We start from the raw sequence: 22,161 nt of genomic DNA, 5'->3' as shown, positions 1-22,161 counted from the left end.
TTTCTCAGGTAAAGGCGCAGATCTGAAGGGATCATGGATATAGAGTGTTTGGTGAACTGGGATATTTGTATGCTGTCGTCCCCTCACATTCACACGTTCACTCAGGTTTGTTAACGGTGGTGTGGTGGGTCGTCTTTTATCCCAGAGATCTCTCATGTCTGTGTTACCTTCCAGTTCTCCCTTTTAGTTATGCTGCCATAGCGAGTCTTGTCGGAGTCCAAACTGCACAGTGATATTAACTTTCATACAACAATAAGGACACCTAATAATCCATATACTTCTCTTTCTGTCACTCTCTCTCTCTCTCTCTCTCTCTCAGTTGAATTAAACATGCTCCTGAGGCTCCAGTGACCACCGTTCCTGCCGATCTCCCCTCCGTGGATCTTTCCACTTCATCCAGGCCTGCCTCTGGATAGTCTTCTCTTCAACTGGAGGCCACTCTGTGCAGCTTGGGACGGTTTCTTTTTAACGCCTTGGGTGGTTCCATGAAATTCCGGAGTAAGAACGCTTTGAGGATGGATTGGACTGTCAACAGTCTCCTACACTGACTCAGGACTACTTTTCGCTTCTGATCATCATCACCGTAACCCGCAACATTGTATATTTGCTATAAATGGACATTCGGTGCAACCCAGGTGAGGATGGGTTTCCTCTTGAGTCTGGTTCCTCTCAAGGTTTCTTTCTTATGCCATCTCGGGGAGTTTTTTCCTTGCCTCAGTCGCCATCGGCATCGCCATCATCAGGGACAAACTTACTCATAAAGAACACATTCACTTTTAATCACCACATTATCTGTGTAAAGCTGCTTTAAGACAATGTTCATTGTTAAAAGCGCTATACAAATAAAATTGAATTGAATTGAAAGATTAATTGAATCACAGGTGGATAACTAAATCTAGAATTTCTTATGTTTTACCTGTTGCTTGTTTCGAAAAAGAAGGATGTGATGTTAAAACTGTGTTGTGACTTGAGAGAACTGAACAGACAATCAGTACCCAACAGTCACCAATTCCAAGATTCAGCCCACATAAATGTGAGGTGTTTGAAAGAAAGGTGAGATTTCTTAGACACAACCATTTCTTCTACATAATCATTCATTTAAACTTTGATGGATCACAAAAGGGGCTGGGTGCAGTGTAGTACCAAAGGCAGCACAGTAGCTCAACTCCACAGGTCACCGATGGGCGGCTCAGTAGGCAAATAGGCAAATTTTTGATAAGATACCGTCCTGGCAAAACCAATGCAGATGCTGAGGCCTTGCTTGAATGGCAATTAACATCAACCAGTTCATGGAGCAGTGCACAGAAGGGGTGAGTCAAGAAATAATCTGAGCCTTTGTTCAGTGAGTGTTAGTAAAGAAGGACACATCACTTGCCTTGATCATTTCAACCAACATGCAGGCTCTGAAGATTGTTAGGGATGTTTTTGTATCTCACTTCTGAGTCATCAGACGAACAAGCATTAAAGTAGCGTGAACCTGACTCCCTTCTTCTGAATACATATCCACAACGAATGCTGCATCGTCCAAGAATATTGCCCTATGGATCGTTAGGTAAACCATCTGTGATTGAAGCTGGTGTGAACAAACTGCATGGCTCCAAGAATGGCTCCAAATATGAAGGTATATTGATAAGATTGCATTCTACAAAGTAAAAATTATTCTAACCTAATTTGGAGACTTCTTAATTTCATCAACTTTGTTATATGGGTTATCATTGATATTCTGATTAAATACAGTTTACAGTTTACACACTATGTAGCCCCTTGCAAATGTAATTCATTTCCTACTGGGAAGTGCCTTGATGCCTTGCTCAAAGGTCTAACAGTGTCTCTTGAAAAGAGGTATATACAACACATTATACAAAACATTTAGCCACTAGCATAGAACCATAACCATTAAGCAACCACTGTACTAAAAACATCATTGAAGTAAAAGAGGAGAAAAAAAATTGTTGTTCATTTTAAAAGCAGATCTTACCTTCTGCTTTCAAATATAAATTTCAGCTGCCTTACATAACTCATTATTTGATTCCAAAAACCTGTATACTGTTGTGGCAGTTTGTGGGTGAGTGATTTTGCAGGGGAGGGGCATAAAATATATTCCAAAAAAAGGAAAACCGGGCAGAGAGTTCAGCTGTTAACAGAAAACATCATACAAGAGGCATAGCATAGTTGAATCACAGTTGCCTAGAAACTGCTTCTGGCCTACACTAATTCAAGGCTGGATTTGTAACAGACAGACAAAGTTAAAAAATGTTTTAGGTATTTGTGAAACTAGATAATTACTAAAACAAACAAAAATTGTGAAAAGTTCCTCATCATGTTTAAATGGACAAATGCAAACTGAAGAGTAATATCACATTTCATGTGAATCTTATTTTACCCCATCTTGTTTACACACTGCATATTTAAGTGGTTTGTACACAATTTGCCCTTTCTCTTGTGAAGTAAGTAAAAATGACTGTATGTAGTAGTAATAGTACTCAAAAGACAATATTTCTTTTTGAAAATGAGAAATGGCTAGTATTCTGTTGAGTGCAGCATTATAGTATAAATATACCTTATTTATTACACTGCCACTTGTAAATAAGCTATCTATGCACATCTGGTTAGATGCTAACTGCATTTCATTGGCTCTGTACATGTACCCTGCACAATGAAAATAAAGTTGAATCTAATCTAATCTAATTTAATCTAATCTATAGCTAGCTGCTGTTTTAAAGAATTATGCAAACAATATAGGTTAAATTGCTTCCTATGGCTAATCCTAATATCCTAATGCATGGTATGTGCCTTTTAAACCCACACCTAATCAGAAGCCGTGGATGAACTCTGAAGTCGGTCTCCTGTTGAAAGCAAGAGATGCTGCCTTTAAATCTGGCAGTGCAGAAGACTACAACAGAGCCAGGGCCAACCTGAAAAGAGCACTTCCACAACTCTGACCCCAGACGCATGTGGAAAGGCATCCAGTCCATCACAGACTACAAACCTACAGCTCAACCAACCAGCAGTACCTTCCAACCGAACGAACTCAATCAATTTTTTGCTCGTTTTGACCAAAGCAGAGGACATTTTACACCAATCACGGACTCTTTTACTGCTTACAGCCCACTTTCACTCTCAACAACGGACGTCTATTTAGTGTTTAGCAAAGTGTATGCACGCAAGGCAGCTGGCCCAGATGGCATACCGGGACGTGTTCTCAGAGCATGCGCTGGACAACTGGCACAGGTTTTTACTGACATTTTCAACCTGTCACTGGCCCAAGCCACAGTTCCTACATGCCTGAAGACCACTACCATCATACCTGTGCCTAAGCACTCAGCTGCTGAATGCCTAAATGACTTTCGCCCAGTTGCACTCACCACTATCGCTATGAAGTGCTTTGAGAAACTGGTACTGAATCACCTGACTGTGGGCCTACCACCTACACTGGACCCACACCAGTTTGCCTATCACCCGAACAGGTCAACAGAGGATGCAGTTTCCACAGCTCTTTATTCAGCTCTCACCCACCTGGATAAAAGCAACACATACATCAGAATGCTTTTCATTGACTTTAGCTCTGCGTTCAATACAGTCCTCCCCACTGTACTGATCACTAAGCTCAGTGAACTGGGTATCTGCACCTCCACTTGCAGATGGATTCTGGACTTTCTCACCAACAGACCTCAATCTGTCAGGTTGGGAAACCAGGTATCCCCAACCCTCATTCTGAACACTGACATACCGCAGGGCTGTGTTCTGAGCCCACTACTCTACTCCCTGTTCACCCACGATTGTGCTCCTCTGTATAACTCCAACATCTTCATCAAGTATGCAGATGACACCACCGTGGTCGGCCAGACCGACAACAACGACAAATCGGCCTACAGGGAAGAGATCCGTAATCTGGCAGCATGGTGTGTCACCAACAACCTGACCCTTAACACCACAAAGACCAAAGAGCTCATTGTGGACTTTCGGAAATCCAACAGCAGCAGACATCTACCAGTCAACATCAATGGAACTGAGGAAGAGCGAGTCTCCAGCTTTAAGTTCCTGGGAGTTCACATCTCTGAGGATCTGTCCTGGCAGCAGAACACGTCAGCTCTGGTAAAAAAAAAAAAAGCACAATAATGCCTGTACTTCTTGAGAAGTCTCAAGAAATCTCATCTGTCCCCAGGGATTTTACGAGTTTTTACCACTGCATCATTGAGAGCATCCTGACCAACTCCATCACCGTATGGTATGGAGGCTCCACTGTGTGTGAACGTAAAGCACTGCAAAGGGTGGTCAAAGCCCAACGCATCACTGGCACCAACTACCTGCCATTTAACACCTTCACCACAGCAGATGTCTGCGCAGAGCTCACAACATTATCAAGGACTCTTCACATCCCAGCCATAAACTGTTTAACCTCCTTCCATCAAGAAGACGATACAGGAACTTACGCACCAGAACCAGCAGGTTCAGGGACAGCTTTTTTTCCATCCACCATCACACTACTGAACTCTACACTACACCGCTAAATCCCTACAAAACAAACACAAACAAAAGACTGTATATAACCTCTGTACTATACATGTACATACTACATAGTATATCTTTTACTCCTCAGTACATCTGCACTATTTTTACTGCACATTCTGCCCAACATTTCACATTCATTTGTGTATATAACGTATGTGTATATATATTTATATATATGTATTTTTTATATATAGTAGTATATAGTTTATTCAGCTTGCTAACTCCTTAAATTCTTAAATTTTGTGATCTTGTAACCTTTCACTTCTGCACATTCCTCTTCGATGCCATAGCCTCAGAACCATTTCTGAACCTTTATATTTATTCACTGTACTCCTGTATGTCCACACATCTCTGCACTGTAATAGCCTTTATATTTATTCACTGTATATACTTTCATATATACCACTTGCTGTAAATATGCTAGATATTTATCTGCACTTTTGCACGACTGCTACATTTTGCACTTTTGGTAGATGCCAAACTGCATTTCGTTGCTGTGTACCTGTACTATGCAATGACAATAAAGTTGTATCTATCTATCTATCTATATCAATACAGCACAGGTTATGCAACATTCTTCTGTAATATCAATGGCTAGTAAAGTCTGACTCAAGAATTTGGTGGCTTTTGCTTGTTTTTTCTTTTAATCTCATATCAGGTCCATTGTTAACCCTAACCCTTGTTAGACTAAATAGTACCTACTTTCTGATTACCTCTTATTTCCTCTTATGCCTATTGGTCATTTATTGTCAATAGCTACATTAATCTCATTACAGGCATTCAGGTTTTAGAGATTTTAAAGCACATTTGTAAGTCAAATTAAGGTGTTGGACGAATGCTATAAATAGGAAAATAGAGGATTAAAAATATTAATTAATATTATGTGGTGCTGTTTACACTATAATTTAAACTTTACTGTACACATACACAGAATGTTCTCACATTTTTCAATGGTCTGATGTTTTGAGGGCTCATGTTCAGGCTAAATATCACACAGTAAGGCACAAAAAGGAAACATTTTACGTTCACCTTCTTTAAGACTGCAAAATAAACGTATTGATTCAGCTACCAGGTCACCCTCACCTCATATTAATATTAGGACTGTCAATCGCATGATTGTCAAGAGTTAACTCACGATTAATTGCAACTTAATGGCACATTTTTTTAAATCTGCCCTTTCAAGTTTTTAATACACTAATCAACATAAGCATGGACAAATATTTATGCTTTATGCAAGTGCATGCTAATGTGTGAAACCAAGTGAAACCATACTCAACATAAAACATGAAGACAAAATATTATTGTAAATGTTTTAAGGGTGTTTTAAATGATGTAAATTATCAGTACAAGATTTGTAAAGATCAGACCAACAAGCAATGATAAGAAATAGGGTAATGGGCTGAAAACAGCACTCAGTGAAAAGAAAAAATATTGATCAAGCCACCAAAAAGATTAAAACTAAAGTAACAAGCCTGGTTTGACAATTTAAGGAGTAGAAAGTACAGATATTTGTGAAAAATCTAATAAGTGAAAGTAAAAAGTTAATACCAGAAAAGCCTACAATGTCTGATGTCCAGCCAACCCAAAGATGCTTGACTGAATTGAGATCTGGGGAATTTGTAGGCCAAGGCAACACCTTAAACTCGTTGATGTGCTCTTCAAACCATTCCTGAACCATTTTTGCATCATCCTGCTGAAAGAGGCCACAGCCATTAGGGAATATCCCAGTCAGCAAACAAATTTGGCCCAGACTTGGCATTCATCTGGCACAGCTGGCATTCATCTGGCACTGGCATACAGCATGTGGGCCAAACATGGCCGGTTTTGGCAGAGGTGGTACCGATTTTAAGGCGACTCACAAGACATGGGCCAGATGTCATTTGTAGTATTTGGCCCAGATGTCAAGTATACATATGTGGGCCACATACGTATGGCCGATCTTAACCCATATTTAAAATCCATTTCAAATACCTTTGAGTAAAATCCCAATGTTTAATTCACAAAGATATTTACATCTTTCTGTGTCTCATGCCTTCAAGTTAATCCAGGCAACAATAAAGATTTACATTTCTGAATTATGAAAATCAACTGTAATTGTTTGATTTCAGTTGATAAGGTTTTTGCGATTAATTTAAACTTGTAGACAAATAAACCACCAATTAATACAGTCTAAACATTTTCATTATATTTAATCCTTAGCTAAATATAAAACTACTGGGCATGCACACATCAGTATACCGTAATTTTTGTCACACTGTAATAATAGTAAAGGTGAAATAGTGGAACACTTATTTTGATCATGTCATTACACTCAGGAATTTTGGTATAATATTGGTGTTTTTGTTAAATTGAAGATTTTGCCAGAATTTTCATTACAAATGAGAAATGTTATATTTGGGTATTTTGACTCAGACCCCACAAAAAAAAATTTGTTTTATTATAAATGTAATTATTTTCTTAAGCAAAGTTTACCTGTATTTGTGGTCTTTTTAAGAGATATAGAACATTATATTAATTTGATTTCAATATCTACTGATAAAGCTATAAAGACTGTTAAAATTTCTACTGTACTCAAGGTTTTTGTGTAAGGAATATTATGTAAAACAATGGCCCTTTTTTGATTTATATTATTGATTGATTTATTTTGTATTATTTTTTTTACTGTTGTATGTTTGTTGTTGTCTTTCAAGTATCACTACTGTTGATATTTTGTATTTTGTACTGATTTGTATGTTTTTCTTTTCAACAAAAAATAAAAAAAATAAATACTGTGAAGGGTTGGGTAGGTGTAGACTTTAATAAAATAAAAAATAGGTAGATTTTTTTTTTTACCGGAATAACTTTTACCCAGCGTGCAGCAATCATGATTTTAAAAACCTGGAAATGCGAAATTGGCCTATCAGAGCAAAGTTGGCCAAAAGGCGCAATTATAATTTGCAATGCTTCATGGGATTGTAGTTTTATTTACCCAGTTAGCCGTGACACACACATAGTCTCGTATTGCCTTTATGACAAATTTTAAAATATTTGTATTTCAGATCGAATATTTTACATGTTGTAATTCAAGTTGTAGCTGGTTGTTATGATTCAAGGCTTATAACGCTTTAAGCAACAAATCTCCAACGAGGAAAAGTGAATGAAAATACTCCAGGAAGTGTCTGCTGAAAAAGGTGGGCGGACGCGGTGTTGCTCGGAAACAGCCGCTCGCGCTGAACCCGGGAAAATCAGCAGAGTTGGTAAGTGAGAACATATATATATATATATATATATATATATTGAAATAAAATATAATATATGAAATAAAAAAAAAAAAAACACCTGTACGTGTCTGAAAAAACGGATGACGGCAAAAAAAAAAATGAAACCAGCATGCACTTAAACGAGTGCTTCTCTTTGCTTCTCTTTTTCTGGTATTTCATTTTCATTATAGTCTTTAAAACTTTTTAATAATCTGTATTTTTTTTAGGAGGAAGAACAAAAGGCTTCAGTAAAGACACAGTATGGAAAAGGTTTGGAAGTACAATGATAGGAGCAATTCCAGAAGGAGCAGAAACATGGACGTTGTTCCTGACCAGAAACATGGACGTTCAAGTGTTATACATAGTGTGAAACTTGTTAATGACCAGAAACATGGATATTCAAGTATTAAAGGTACAGTAACTCTTGTTCCTGACAAGAAACAGGAATGATCAAGCGTTACATTTAACTTCATGAACAAAAACATAGTGGAGAACTTCTACTTGTTTATTTTTGCTTTTATTTTAATTGCAGAACTGACGGGGTGGTATTTTATAGAGTTGTTTGTACAAGTGTATATGTCAGGTTTCAATGTTTTGATGTTAAATATAATAAAATGTTTGTTCAGAATACTGTCGTTGTGGTGACTATTCATTTGGGAGGGGTGTGTATCAAGTGGCCTGGTTATGGTTTTGTTAAGGCTGACATGTGGAACCTATCTGGTCCAGTGTATAGGACCACAATAGGGCCAACTATGGTCATACAGGTGGGTGAGCTTTGGCTCTGTCATGGCCCTTTTATGGCCCATATTTTGGCTGCCAGGTTTAATTAACCTATGGATTATGCTCAGGTGTGGATAAGGTTTGGGCTTTCTGCTGTTGATATGGTTTATTTATGGTTGTATTTTGGTTCCAATGTCATATTTTGACCTGGCCCAATTCAGGACCAGTTATGGATATTTAACTTGGCTGAGACTTGGGCCAGTTATGGTCCACACTAGTACCATAATTCATTGCGGTATGTGGGCCACGCAAAAGCTGGTTTTGTGGGCCGGAGCTAGGCCAGAGAAAAATGGCTATGTGGGATGTTTCCATGAAACGGTGTACATGGTCTGCAACAATGCTTAGTTAGGTGGTATGTGTCAAAGTAACATCCATATGGATGGTTGGACACAAGGATTAACAGCAGAACAATTCCGAAAGCAGCGCACTGCCCCCGCTGTATTGCCTTCTTGCATCCTGGTGCTATGTGTTCCCAAGGTAAGCGACGCGCACACACCTGGCCATCCTCATGTTGTTAAAAAAAACATTATTCATCAGGTCAGGCCACCTTCTTCCATTGCTCCATGGTTCAATTCTGATGCTCACATGCACATTGTTTGGTTGGGGGTCAGTATGGGCCACCTGACTGGTCTGTAGCTACACAGCCCCATATGCAACAAACTGCAATACACTATGTATTCTGACACCTTTCTAGCAGAACCAGCATTAACTTCTTCAGCAATTTGTGCTACAAGAGCTCATCTGTTGGATCAGAGCATACGGCCAGCCTTTGCTCCCCACGTGCATCAACCATTATCCTGTCACCGGTAGACTCAATGACCTTTACTAATTGATGTAACTCATGATGCAGAACAAATCAGGAAGCATACAGAAACCTTTAGTTACACAAGTTTACAGAAAAATGCACATAATATAATTGGGAGAAACTTCCAATTTGCAGCTTATGCAGCCTGGCAATGTCCCAAAACACACTGCCAGCTCAACAAGGTTTTTCATTCAGGGAGAAAGTGGTCATAGACTGGTAAGGCTTTAACCAGGCCTTAACCTCCTCAAGAGAAGACTATGAAGAACTCATCCAAAGCAAACTAAAAGGCAGTGCAAGCCTTTTAAAGCATAAGAAGAATGCAGGTTGCTGATGTCAGCTTGCCTTTATGTAAGCAGTAAACATGCAATGACAATTTGTCTTGTTTACTTAAATTTACTTTGAGTAAAATATCTGTTCTTATAATTTTGCTTACCTATACTTGAGTGGTCTGTAACCAAAATTGTTAAACACATCTAGATGTAAATATCAGGAATGAAAGCTAAAAATCTTTTATCTCATGCTCATATTTTAGTAAATTAAATTGCAAACATGTTCTAAGTAGCATTTTCCATTTAGCATTAACATTTAAAAATGCTGCCATGCATATAGTATATTTTCATGTTAACTGGAATAATAAGAGTGTAAGATAAAAATATACAGTATGTGTATATTATGCAAAATACTATGCCAGTTGAATGTATGACAGAATAGAAGGACACCATCCTTAAAATCAGTGTGATGACAATTGGGCAAAAACCATTGCATGCAAGCTCTCTTTTACTTTTATAATTCATTCTGAAAACTGGATGCTTGCCATTTTTGTACTCTGTTTAGATGTGTTGGTAAATGTTTTCTGCTTATTGTATTGTGGTATTTGTATTATCTGTTATTTTGGTGTCATGCTTGCTTGTCATGTTATTAGATGCAAACCCAGGAGGAATATCTCTGTATTACTCTGCTAAACTCCATATAAATGAAAAAGAAAGGCTATTTGGTGTGTTGCCTTTTTTCTTTCCACCTAAATCTCACTCTATTGACTGTCTGGGAGCTACTTCACTAGGCCAGAGTTCAATTCCTATAATAATCTATCAACATATCAAGACTGCCATGGCTTTGACCTAGCACACACCTTCATTGTCCATTTATAAGTACATAATCTTTAAAAGCATACCGTAAACTCTTTGAGGTTGTCATGTTTCTGATCTTCCTCAGGGGTTGGCTGTCCTTCACCACAGAAATGATTGTGTAGCCATACACAAAGGTACCACATCGACTTTGGACTGGGGATGATGTTGAAGGGAGGTGGAAGAGTCCCTCCTTCATCAAAGTAGCTCATCCATAGTTTGGTGCGGGCAAACTTCCACTCAATGTCAGCATGATCCTTAATGAAGAAACAGAACCACTTTTAAGAGTTGTAGAAGTGTATGAGAGTTTGGGGTTACTGTAATTCAAAATAAATTGTTAAAGTTTGGACATTCTTTTTACACCTGACTCCTACCACCTATGCAACAATAATAAACCCTTTTACAGAATCACTATAACAGTTTTTTCTTGCATAATCTAATACCAAGTTCATTTTTAATTCATCACAGATCATGGTTAAGTGTCAACTGAATTAGTCATTGTGAAAGTGCTTGTTTAAAATCTTAATTTATTCTCTTTAATTATCTACCAATATGTACATAAGAATTAATTTTTACAATATTAGCAGGTGGATTTGGCTGGTTTTTATATATCAGGCTTTGCTATTGCACATGTAAAATCACAAACTATTCATTTAATTTCATGTATAAAACAAGACCATTAATTTGTACAATAAACAACAGGCCAGATGGTGAGCATAAGACTGAACAATTGTTCACTATACATTCTCTATACATTAGTGTCACATTCTCAAGCAATACTTACAGCAATGAGCTGGTATGAATTGTTCATCATAGCTATGAGCATGTTAAGCAGCACCACCAGTGAGATGACATTGTAAGTGCCAAACATAGTGGCCCCAACAAATTCAGTAAACTCATGCCGAGCTTTCACGTTGGTTACGTAGAGGCTGAGCAGACCAAACACAGACCAGAAGAGAGACTGAAGTGTCTCAAAAAGACTAAATGGAAAGGATAGAAAATAAATGAGTTTGAAACACATTAGATAGAAAATACAGATGTTAATCATGTATTAATATTCGCCTCACAGACATAAGTATATATATATATATATATATATATATATATATATATATATATATATATATATATATATATATATATATATATATATAAACTCTATATATAAATCTCTCTTTTAATAAAACTGGTCTCACTTCATTTGCCATCCATGTGGATCAGAGCAAAAGATCTGGGTGGCATACAGTACATTTCCATCATTTTAAACACCATAATTATTTTCAAACTTTTACAAAAATATTTTGTAATTTAAGGTATAGATAAAAATGTATGATTAAGTTGTGATTAATCACGATTAAATATTTTATTCGATTGACAGCTCTATTTTGACCACTGAAATCTCATCCATGTTTTTTTTCCCCACCCCAGAGAGAGAGAAAGACAGAAATTATACACTACTCCTCTATAAGCCTCTCGGGTAACATTAATGAATTTTGTTTCTGTAAGGATGGTCAGATCTGTTCATAGTACCAGACCCCAAGAACTACCATGCAACTTCATGAGGCCAGACCCTGAGAACTACCATGCAACAAAAAATAAACCTTCTAATCTGAGGAGAGGATCTCTTTGATCTGAGGAGAGAAAGCCATTTGTTCAGCTGCCCAGTCACCCACCCTTGAGCCCCCCTCTTTCCTTCCTGGGGAGATGGCCGGATCATGAAAAGATGACTGAGAAGATCCCGGAATGTAATAATTACAATATAGGAATGTATACATTTTACCTTCACATGTTTAGTATCATTTTAAAGGTCTCAGTGTAATTGGAAATATGATCTCAGTCCCATTTTAGTAGAACAGACCCCAGGTTTGGGGAAATTCTGTCCTACTGACATAAGGTTTGCCCCGGAGAAGATCCTTACCAGGTGGTCTAGGTGACATTTGGTCATCCTGTCCCAAGAAAGGGTGTGCAAAGCTTTTATCAATTTGAATTTACAAGTGGTTACGATGGTTTGAGTATTTAAGGAAATTTGGCGAAACACTCAGGGAAGCATTCGATAGTCAGAACTTCCCACATAGTCTCTGTGTGTCTCTATTGCCAGGTATAGTGATTCTTTAACATTTCCTTAGTAAACTGTATTGCTAAAATATTTAGTTTTATGCTGATCATGTTATGTAACTTTCTTTTATTATTTGTTTTATATGTGACATTTGTTTATTGATTATTACCTGGCAAATAAATGTAAAATTTTTGATTAACTTCATTAATTTCCTGAAATCATTTATATCTAGTTGATTATGTAGTCTGGCGTTACCGCAAATCTGTGACCAGGATAGTACAAACTGAAGGCTCATGAACGGATGGAGCATAGAGCACAATGTCTGAGACCTTCTGATTTCTGACTATCTCTGACTTTAGCAAGTTATAACTAAGTGACTAAATCCAGTATTCTTTATGCATGAGCAAGCATTGGCGGCCTACTTAAAGAATATTAGCTTACCGTTATATCCTCTGACTAAGGGACAGTCTGGCGAGTTTGTGTCCATGAGCATGTGTAGCGGGTATTACTGACTTAGCAAGTTATGACCAAGTAACTAAATCCAGTATTTTTTATGAATGAGCAAGCATTGAGTGGCCTACTTAAAGAATATTGGTTTACCGTTATATCCTCTGACTAAGATTCAGACTGGCCAATGTGCCTCCGTGAGCAGGTATAGTTAGCCGAGCACAAGGTTCTAAGCGACTCCAGGACCATAATAAATGATTAATTGAAAAGACGGAATGCTTAGAATAATCTACAAAAATTTAAGAAGAAGTACAACCAATAGGGTGATCAGCTTGAATCAGAGATATTCAAGTTTTATTATATCTTTATTATAAATTGAAGTCAGATTAGAGGTTAAAATTGGATCAATCTATTTGAGTAATCTTTTACAGCCGCGCTAGAAGGACTAACACACAGAATACCTTTACCCACACCAGTGGATTCCGTCATTGGGCCATTGGGTGGGCACCCTACATTTCTTATACAGAATTGAAAAAGTCAGAAAAATCTTGTTTGATATTTGACTTTCAGTTGCACGACAAAGAAAGATGTATACAGTCAGGTCTTTATAGCTAAATTTAATATTAAATTGCATGAGTCTCACATCATTAGCCATAACAACGCACAAATACAATGTACAATGTTGTGCTGCTTTATAAGTTAATTGGAAGAAAAGGAAAAGAAAAGTAAGGAAAAATATACATTTAATTTTTAAATGAATGTTAATATTAGAACTATAACTCACAGAAAACAAGGAGGTGCCTCAAAGGCATATGCAATAATATTTTTGTTTGTTTTTTGTTTTGTTAACATTTACTTTACTGTCTATAATTACTGGGTCTATATATTTAATTAAGAAAAACCAATGTGTAAATGGAGTTAGTTTGGAATTGGAATTTACAACTGTTACCATGATTTTCTGTAATATTGAAAGAGTCAATAATATATAATAATATATATCTGTAAATTATAGGAGTCAATTTAATGACATTCAAAATGTTTCCTCACTCACGTAGAGAAGGCATTGTTCTGCTTCTCACAGCGGATGCCTTTGCAGTGGTTTGGCTCATCGGCTGCTTCGGTTTCATAGTAGAAATAGAGCTGGTTTAGACCATTAGCGAAGGCCAAGAGCACCAGACAATAGATGAAGAGGAACTTGAGGATATCGAGCAACATGCGGCCAAGTGAAATCTGCAGTGGACCCAGGTGAGAATTTGCTGTGAAAAGCGAGATGAGCCGAAGCGAGCTGAATATGTTGGCAATGGCAAACAATGCCTCGGCAATCAGTGTTGGGTGCCACATTTCCCACTCTTCACGAGGACGGGAGCTGTTGTACTGTCACAGGCCAAGGCCCCATACAAAGAAAATAGGCATATATTTAACAGTAGTAGGAAATGTTTCTTGAAATGTTGTTTAATCAATAAAGATAAGATAAGTACACCAAGTTTAAAAGGTTTTAGTGTGTCAACAGTATGAGGAAGGCCCACATATACAGTGGGTGTGATGCTCATGTGTCCATAAACCTTTGGTCATGTTCTGCATCTCTGAGTAGCTAAACATTACAATTTATAATTGTATAATTTTTTTAATTATATTTCAAGATCCAAGATCTGATGAGCTTACCTTGAAGTAGGCCACCATTTTGAGAGATATGGTGGCTAGGTAGAGAGAGTTCATTGCAAAGTCCATCAGGTTCCACCAGTCGTGAACATATTCAGTAAAGCCCCCATCCCACATCTCTTTAATCTCAGCCCAAATAAAGCCTGTAATGATCAGAACAAGCATCTCTAAGATGTGTCAATAAATGTGAATATGATGCTTATACTTAAAGCACCTTGACTACTTTAGACCCATATGTTCTGTTCCATATCCAACTTCTGTTTCTTATGCTTTCACCTCAGTCCTCATTGTTCTCATAAAATTATGAGATTTGATTGTCACTTTAAGCCTGCTTTGATTTTTGACAAGTTACTTGACCAAGAAACATTTTTTTGCCTTTGTTCTAAAACTAATAATGTAAATTAATAATTTGTTGCCTAAGTGATGGTCTAGCATCAATGATACATGAATAAAATTTAGCATAACTCATATGAATTGGCATGCACTCAATGTCAATACATAATATACAATAATAAATGTATACTCTATATGTATAATCTATTTATATGTATAATCTATACATTATTCCAAAATCAATTCACCCTTGCTAAAAACAATATTAAAATCACTACACACTAAAACTTTTCCATTGCGAAATATCTAATTGTTTCATTGTGAAAATGCCCACCAGGGCAATGTTCTTTTTTTACCCAGGTTCCTGTCATTCAAAATGTACAGTGCATCCAGAAATTATTTACAGCTCTTTACTTTACTGTCCAAATTTTATGTTAATGCCTTATTCCAAAATGGATTACATTTATTATTTTTCTCAAAATTCTACAAGCAATAGCCCATAATAACAATGACAACAACATCTCAAGCTCCATCAGGTTTAATAAGGAGTGTCTGTACCCTTCCCCAGATCTGTGCTCCAATACAATCCGGTCTCGGAGGTCTACAGACAATTCCTGGGACTTCATGGCTTGTTTTGGGCTCTGACATGCACTGTTAACTGTGGGACCTTATATAAACAGATGTGTGCTTTTCCAAATCATGTCCAATCAACTTGATTTACCACAGATGGACTCCAATCAAGTTGTAGAAGCATATTAAGGTTGATCAGTGGAAACAGGATGCACCTGAGCTCAACTTTAAGTATCATGGGAAAGGCTGTGAAAACTTAGGTTCATGTGATTTTGTTTGATTTCTACTTTTAATACATTTGCAAAGATTTCAAACGAACCTCTTTCACATTGCTAGTATGGGGTATTGTTTAAAAAAAATTAAGGAAAATAATGCATTTAATCCATTTTGGAATTAGGCTGTAACATAACAAAATGTGTAAAACAGAAGCACTGAATATGTTTACTTTGCAAGATTATTCATTGCTAGATGCATATGTCATTCTGTTTTCCCAGGATATGTAATAGTGAGCGGAGCTTGGAGGTTTATTTGTATAATCATAACAGTTTTTTTTTTTTTTTTTTAAGGATGGCAGAGTGTAGGTGCTTCCTTGTCTACTTGGCTCTGACATTTTGAATCATAGGATGCATTAATTACTTTCAATACAGTACCACTACATAATCATCAAAACATCAGGCACCCTTACCCAGAACCCAAGGCAGGATCATCCATTCCACAATGGTGGGTGGTGGACCCTGAACATGTAGGTCAGTTTGCACAATGTGTTGTGAGGCCAGGAGCAACATGAAAAGGAAGGTCAAGTATGAGGCAGTATGACAAATAAATTTTATAAAGGGTTTCTTGATGAAGAGACCCAGTGTGCTCTTTGGTGCCAGCAGGTAGATGATAGAGAAGACAGGAAAAAGTAGGCCAATGGTGAAACATGTGATCAACTTCACCACCCAGTGACGTCGCCGCCAACCAGGGAAGCCATCATACCACAGTGTAGCCAGTAGCTGCTGGCAATTAGGCTGAGCCACAAACTATATCAGAAAAGACAGAATACTTAGTTACACGTTTTTACTTACTATTACAAAAGAATAATATACTGGAAATAGGAAACAACTTGTACAGTAATGCACTAAATTGATTTGCTTTCAAAACATAAAAAAATGTTTTGCTTTTTTTTTATTCTATGAGCCCTACTGTTTTTTTTAGTAATCATCATCACTGAAAAGAAAATATCACATATCCAGGCAATGTGCAGCATGCTACTGAATTATAGTCCTTAGTTTTAACCCACATGGTTTATGAATGTTGTTTTAATGCAATTGTTATATAGGCCATGAAAAATAAAAACATAGGTGTTTCATAGTTTTTACTACTATTTTGTTGAATCCCCAAATGCCTCCCAACCTATGCTATAGTTACCTCTTTTTGGTGGTACTTGATGGCCAGCTTGAGCTTAGCAAGGTCTCTGCATTCTCGGGGGTCCAGCTCTTCACTGTGGTCATCACGATGGTTTAGAATCGTCTCTAGCTCACGAGAACTTCTTGCTTGGTCCAACAAATCCTTAGCAAAGAGCTTGCATTGCTGTGAGAGCTCCTCATACTCCTGACGAAATTCATTTTCCACCTTGCTGAGCTCCTTCAGCTCCCAGCCAAGACGAAACGCTGTGAGAATCGGGTCCTCACTGGACAAAGCAATGAGTGAAGGGCTCGCCAATGTCTTGTATATGTTAAGTCGGGATCGTGAGTGTCGCAGACTGTCAACCTCTGAGCTGGACACACACTCAACACAGTCACAGCGGATTTGGTGTGGTCGTGGCACAGTGACCTTGCGCTGGACAAGTAGTTTGATGATCTCATAGTTGTTGGTGTGTGCAGCCAACATAATGGGTGTGATATCAGGTGTAAATTCTGAAAACTGGGTGTCCATCATAAGTGCTGGTACCTAATAATAAAGAATATTCATTTATGTATTTGTACCAAAAAATTTGTCTTGATAACAACACCTTTTTTGTAATCTCAACGTCTAAAAATAATAATAGGTTTTAAAAAACAAATTTAAGGAAAATAATTAAAGGACAATAAATCTCCCTCCTTATACCACCACAATGTATTTGAAATGAAGCAATTAATATATTATTACAATCTAGACTTTCAGCTTTAAGTGTCATTTAAGTGTAATTATTAAATAATTTTATATAAAATACATTTTTTATACTAAGTGCAAAACACATGGATATCACCAATTGCTGAGCTTTCTCACTGTGCCAGGCCTTTTTCGAGATCATCTATGAGGCGGTATCAAATAGTTTTAAGACTAATAACTGGTGCTATTCTGACTATGTGTGTTACCAAGTGTGCGAAGCTGCACTGGAGATTCCTCTTACTGAACTCAGTTCAGGACCTATTCAGTAAAATCACAGAAAACCTTGGACATCTACTCAATTAAAGGTAACCAAATAAATAAGTGTTAGTTTAACTGCAATCAAACTAGTCTACTTGTAATTGTTTTGTTGCAAGCTACACACATTATGATTAACTACATGCTATAAATTATAATGTAGTAATTTAAACTAAAATAAATATTGTTGCTCTATGCATAAAAGCACAGCAGGCAGTGATATACAGTTATTAGCCTATTTCATTAAATCCATTGGCTTATACTATCCTCATAATGAGATGATGATGATGATGATGATAGAGCTGCATACACAACTTTATCCTTTGCATGTTTCTCCATACTTCTTTCCTCTTTTTTTATTTGGCTTCTGAGGGTTTAGATATTTTTTTCTGTCATTCATAATTTTTATTTGGTCAGTTCTCCTTACTGACATAATGTCACCCAACCCCCACCTTTCCTTTCTGAGTATATGAGTGAGGGAAATTCTCCGGGCGAGCAGGTTTATTGACAGTGACATGATATAATATTTGATGTGACCACGCAAATAAGTGGAAAAAATAAATAAATAATAATAATAGTATTTATAAATCAATGATCGATTTTTTGTGTGGATGCCCCATGCTGCCCCACAGGAGGATGCCACCCTGTGCGACAGCCCATGTTGCCTCTGCCTAAATCCGCCACTGCCAAGTGGCAATCTGATTGGAGGCTTGCTGTATGCTTGACCAGTTAAGTTTTTATTATGTCATAAAAAAAAAGGAACAACTGATTTTGCAAAATATAGCTGAGTAAAAAGTAAGATATTTGACTTTGAAATGAAGTGAAGTGTCCCTGAATAAAAATACTTGAGTAAAGTACAGGTATGCAAAAAAACTACTTATGTACAGTAACAAATTACATTTACTTTGTTACTGTCCACCACAGCAAAAACGTGTCATAGTCCAAATACCCGTCAATGAATATATGATGGAAACAACAATACCAAAATAACGTGAACCAAAACAAAAAATAAATAACTTTAACAGCATATTACAAAAACACTTTCATAAAGTATTCATGGGTGTTCAGATCTACATTCATGAAGTATTTATAATATAACACATGAGACTAATGGGTGCAACAGATTTGGAGATTATTTATTCATTTGTTGGTTTATTTAAATGTTTCCAGTTGTTTTCAGTAAATCTGCCTGGAGTGACGTCATGTCAGAAAGAAGGGCTGAATCTCAATTAATTATGGATGCCAAAAAAGGTCTAAGCAATCAGGAACCCGATTTAGGAAAAATAGGCAAGAACAGGTAGGCATGAAGCTATATCACTTTATCTATCAGTCAATCCCTATATCATATATGTGTATGTGACAAATAAAATAAAAACTTTTATCGATTTGGTTAACTTTAATTGAGGTGATGTCATTAAGGTTTTCTGTGAGTGTACTAAATAGGTCTTGAACTGAGTTCATTAAGGAGAATCTCCAGTGCTTGTTTAAAAGGCAAATTTAAAAGACATCTATATTTTGGAGATATAGATGTTGTACGTATCTTATTGCTATAATTGGCTGAGGAGTTGTATGGTTTTTGGTTCTGAGAGTTTAATAAATTGTGCACAATGACATGTGTATGTGAATTGTGCAACAAATGCATTTAAAGTGTCAGACTCATATACTTTATTTCAATGCAAATTCAGGGGCAGTTTTAAAATATTTTGGAGCACCGTCTTACAGCGGCCAGAATATCGAGCCATCCACTTCCTCAGCCACACAGGTATCTGCACAAACGTTCTGAGATAGATAATGATATTCTAGATACTTCAGGTATGTCTGTGCACTGCGTGTGTGTGTGTGTGTGTGTGTGTGTGTGTGTGTGTGTGTGTGTGTGTGTGTGTGTGTGTGTGTGTGTGTGTGTATAATACACGTTTGCGTGCATGTGTATGTCTGCATAACATACACAGAATAAATGATTTTGTTTTTGCAAGGTTTTAAGTTTTAAACTGTAGTTACACTAACTAATTAATATTAATATTAGTGTGCATGTGTAATGTTTCAACACTACAATTGCTGTAACATGTATAAACTAATTCCCATATGCTCTTTATTAGAAATGCCTGTAGCAGTATCCCCACCTAATCCTGCTGCTGAGGATGAAACACTGTATTCAGACCGTGTTGAAGGTCTTCAGTTCTGACTAACAGAATTCGAATACAGCTCATTTGTAGAGGACCAAATGAGCTACCGCCTAACTTAGTTTTCCCATGGAATGAAAGTGATGAAAGAAGTTGCCATTATGAGTATTTTTATCAAGACCTTATCTTGATAAAATATCTTATCTTAATCCCTAGAACTTGATTGGTGTATTCAGAAACAAACAACAGAACTGTCAATAAGGATAAAAGAGGGGAAACAATTGATAAGCACGAGATGGCACTTTTGGAGCCTGAGAAAATGAGATGAAGAGAGTTGTTGACACATCTGACTGCTATTGTACAATCTCAGGCAATTAGAAATCTGGCACTAAGGGGACACAGAAAAACTTACCCTAACAATGTCCTAAAAGAGACGTCAAGTCACACCAGCTACCTTGGCCACAAAATCTTGGTGCACTTGCACAAAGTCAAGGACTTTGTAGGATCATAGTCAGATGTATAATTAACCATTTATACCAAGAAGGTGCTAATAATTATCAATTTTATATCTAGTTTGAAAGACAGTTATTAACAAAAACAGCTGTGTAGAATGGTTAAAACTGGGTGAGGAACAACCAAACTCCTGCTAAGGTTGAAGAAGGCAGCTTCATGTCACAGGTTACACATCACGGCAAGACTGAACACGGCAACAAGTTAGTTATAATGCATATACAACATCTCTTCCAGGCAAAGATTTTAAAGCAGACTGGGGTTTCAAGATGTGCTGTTCAAGCTATCTTGCAAAAGTGAGTACACCCTTCACATTTCAGCAACCATATTAGTATAGCTTTTCAAGGGACAATACTATAGAAATTAAACTTGGATATATTTTGCAGTAGTCAATGTGCAGCTTGTGTAGCAGTATAGCTTTATTGTATTCTGAAAATAACTCAACATAGACATTATTGACCAAATATTAGCTGGCAAAAAAGTGAGTACTCCCCAAGTAATAGCTGTACATTGTGTAAGCATGCAAAGCTACAGGTCCTTTTCATCATGTGCATGTTTTGTCCGCTTGACAACAAATACATACAAATTTGTGTCTCTTGTATTAGAGCAGTTAAAACTTGATGCGATAAGTAAAATTTTCTCATATTGGCCACTGCATGTTCAACATGGCACCTCACGGCAAATAACTCTCTAAGGACTTGAGAATTAGAATTGTTGCTTTTCACATAGATAGCCTAGGCTATAAAAAGCTTTAAAACTCAGTTACAGTGCAGTGGCCAGGGTCATACAGAGATTTTCCAAGAGGGCTGGATTTTCCAAGTGTGAAAAATGGATTCTAACATGTACTGTGTCATTCTTAAGCAGAATATGATAGTCTTCCTTTGGTAACTGGGCCGAACAGAAGTTTTTCAACAAGAAAACAACCCCCAAACACGCCACCAAGATGACAACTGCCTTGCTGAGGAAGCTGAAAGCGAAGGTGATGGAGTGGCCAAGTATCTCCAGACCTGAACTCTTTTGAGCACCTGTGGAGCATCCTCAAGCAGAAAGGGCAATGTATCCAACATCCAGCAGCTCTGTGATGTCATTATAGAGAAGTGGAAGAGGATCCCAGCAACAACCTGTGCGGATCGGGTGAATTCCCTGCCTAGGAGGATTAAGAGAGTGCTAGATATCAATGGTGCACAGTTGGACATGTTCACTTAGGGTGTACTCATTTTTTTTGCTATCTATTTTTTATTAAATAATGGCTGTATGTTTAGCTATTTTCATAGAACAGGGAATCTCTCCTGATATACAAGCTGCACATTGACTACTCCAAAGTATATCCAATTAAAATATCTATAGTATTGTCCCTTGAGAAGATATACTACAATGGTTGCTAAATTGTGAGGGGTGTACTCACTTTTGTGATATAGTGTATCTTGAAGAACACAAACAATCAGGCAATGTTGAGAATTGTAGATGCAGTGGTTGGCCAAAGAAACTTAATGCTACGGATGAAAGGCACACCATGTTTTCTTCCCTTTGACATTGGAAGATGTTCCGTCATTCCATCAGTAAAGATTTGGCAGAAAAGTGGAGCCCAGGAATACCCATCAACTGTCCAGAGAAGTCT

The 22,161-nt window shown here is 37.2% G+C and overlaps 1 protein-coding gene and 1 long non-coding RNA gene across 2 annotated transcripts in view; one reads left to right on the top strand and one right to left on the bottom strand.

The window, feature by feature from the left end:
* The window catches only part of trpc5b (transient receptor potential cation channel, subfamily C, member 5b), a 49,049-nt gene that overhangs the window by 10,003 nt on the left and 16,885 nt on the right, over positions 1-22,161 (bottom strand). Inside the window, exons 3-8 of the mRNA XM_083565052.1 lie at positions 16,936-17,457; positions 16,211-16,547; positions 14,626-14,765; positions 14,015-14,337; positions 11,245-11,440; positions 10,508-10,717 (exon numbers count right to left, since the gene is read on the bottom strand). Of these exons, the coding sequence (XP_083421178.1) occupies positions 10,508-10,717; positions 11,245-11,440; positions 14,015-14,337; positions 14,626-14,765; positions 16,211-16,547; positions 16,936-17,457 (1,728 nt within the window). The remainder of the gene's footprint in view (positions 1-10,507; positions 10,718-11,244; positions 11,441-14,014; positions 14,338-14,625; positions 14,766-16,210; positions 16,548-16,935; positions 17,458-22,161) is intronic.
* Positions 6,234-8,064, top strand: LOC310739398. The gene is made up of 3 exons (XR_014537377.1): positions 6,234-6,333; positions 6,399-7,748; positions 7,979-8,064. It is a non-coding gene; the product is annotated as an uncharacterized lncRNA (long non-coding RNA).

Source organism: Silurus aristotelis, assembly GCF_946808225.1.
Source record: "Silurus aristotelis genome assembly, chromosome: 16".
Lineage (NCBI taxonomy): Eukaryota > Metazoa > Chordata > Actinopteri > Siluriformes > Siluridae > Silurus > Silurus aristotelis.
The sequence above is the reverse complement of the archived record's forward strand: the minus strand, read 5'-3'. Positions and strand labels throughout refer to the sequence as shown.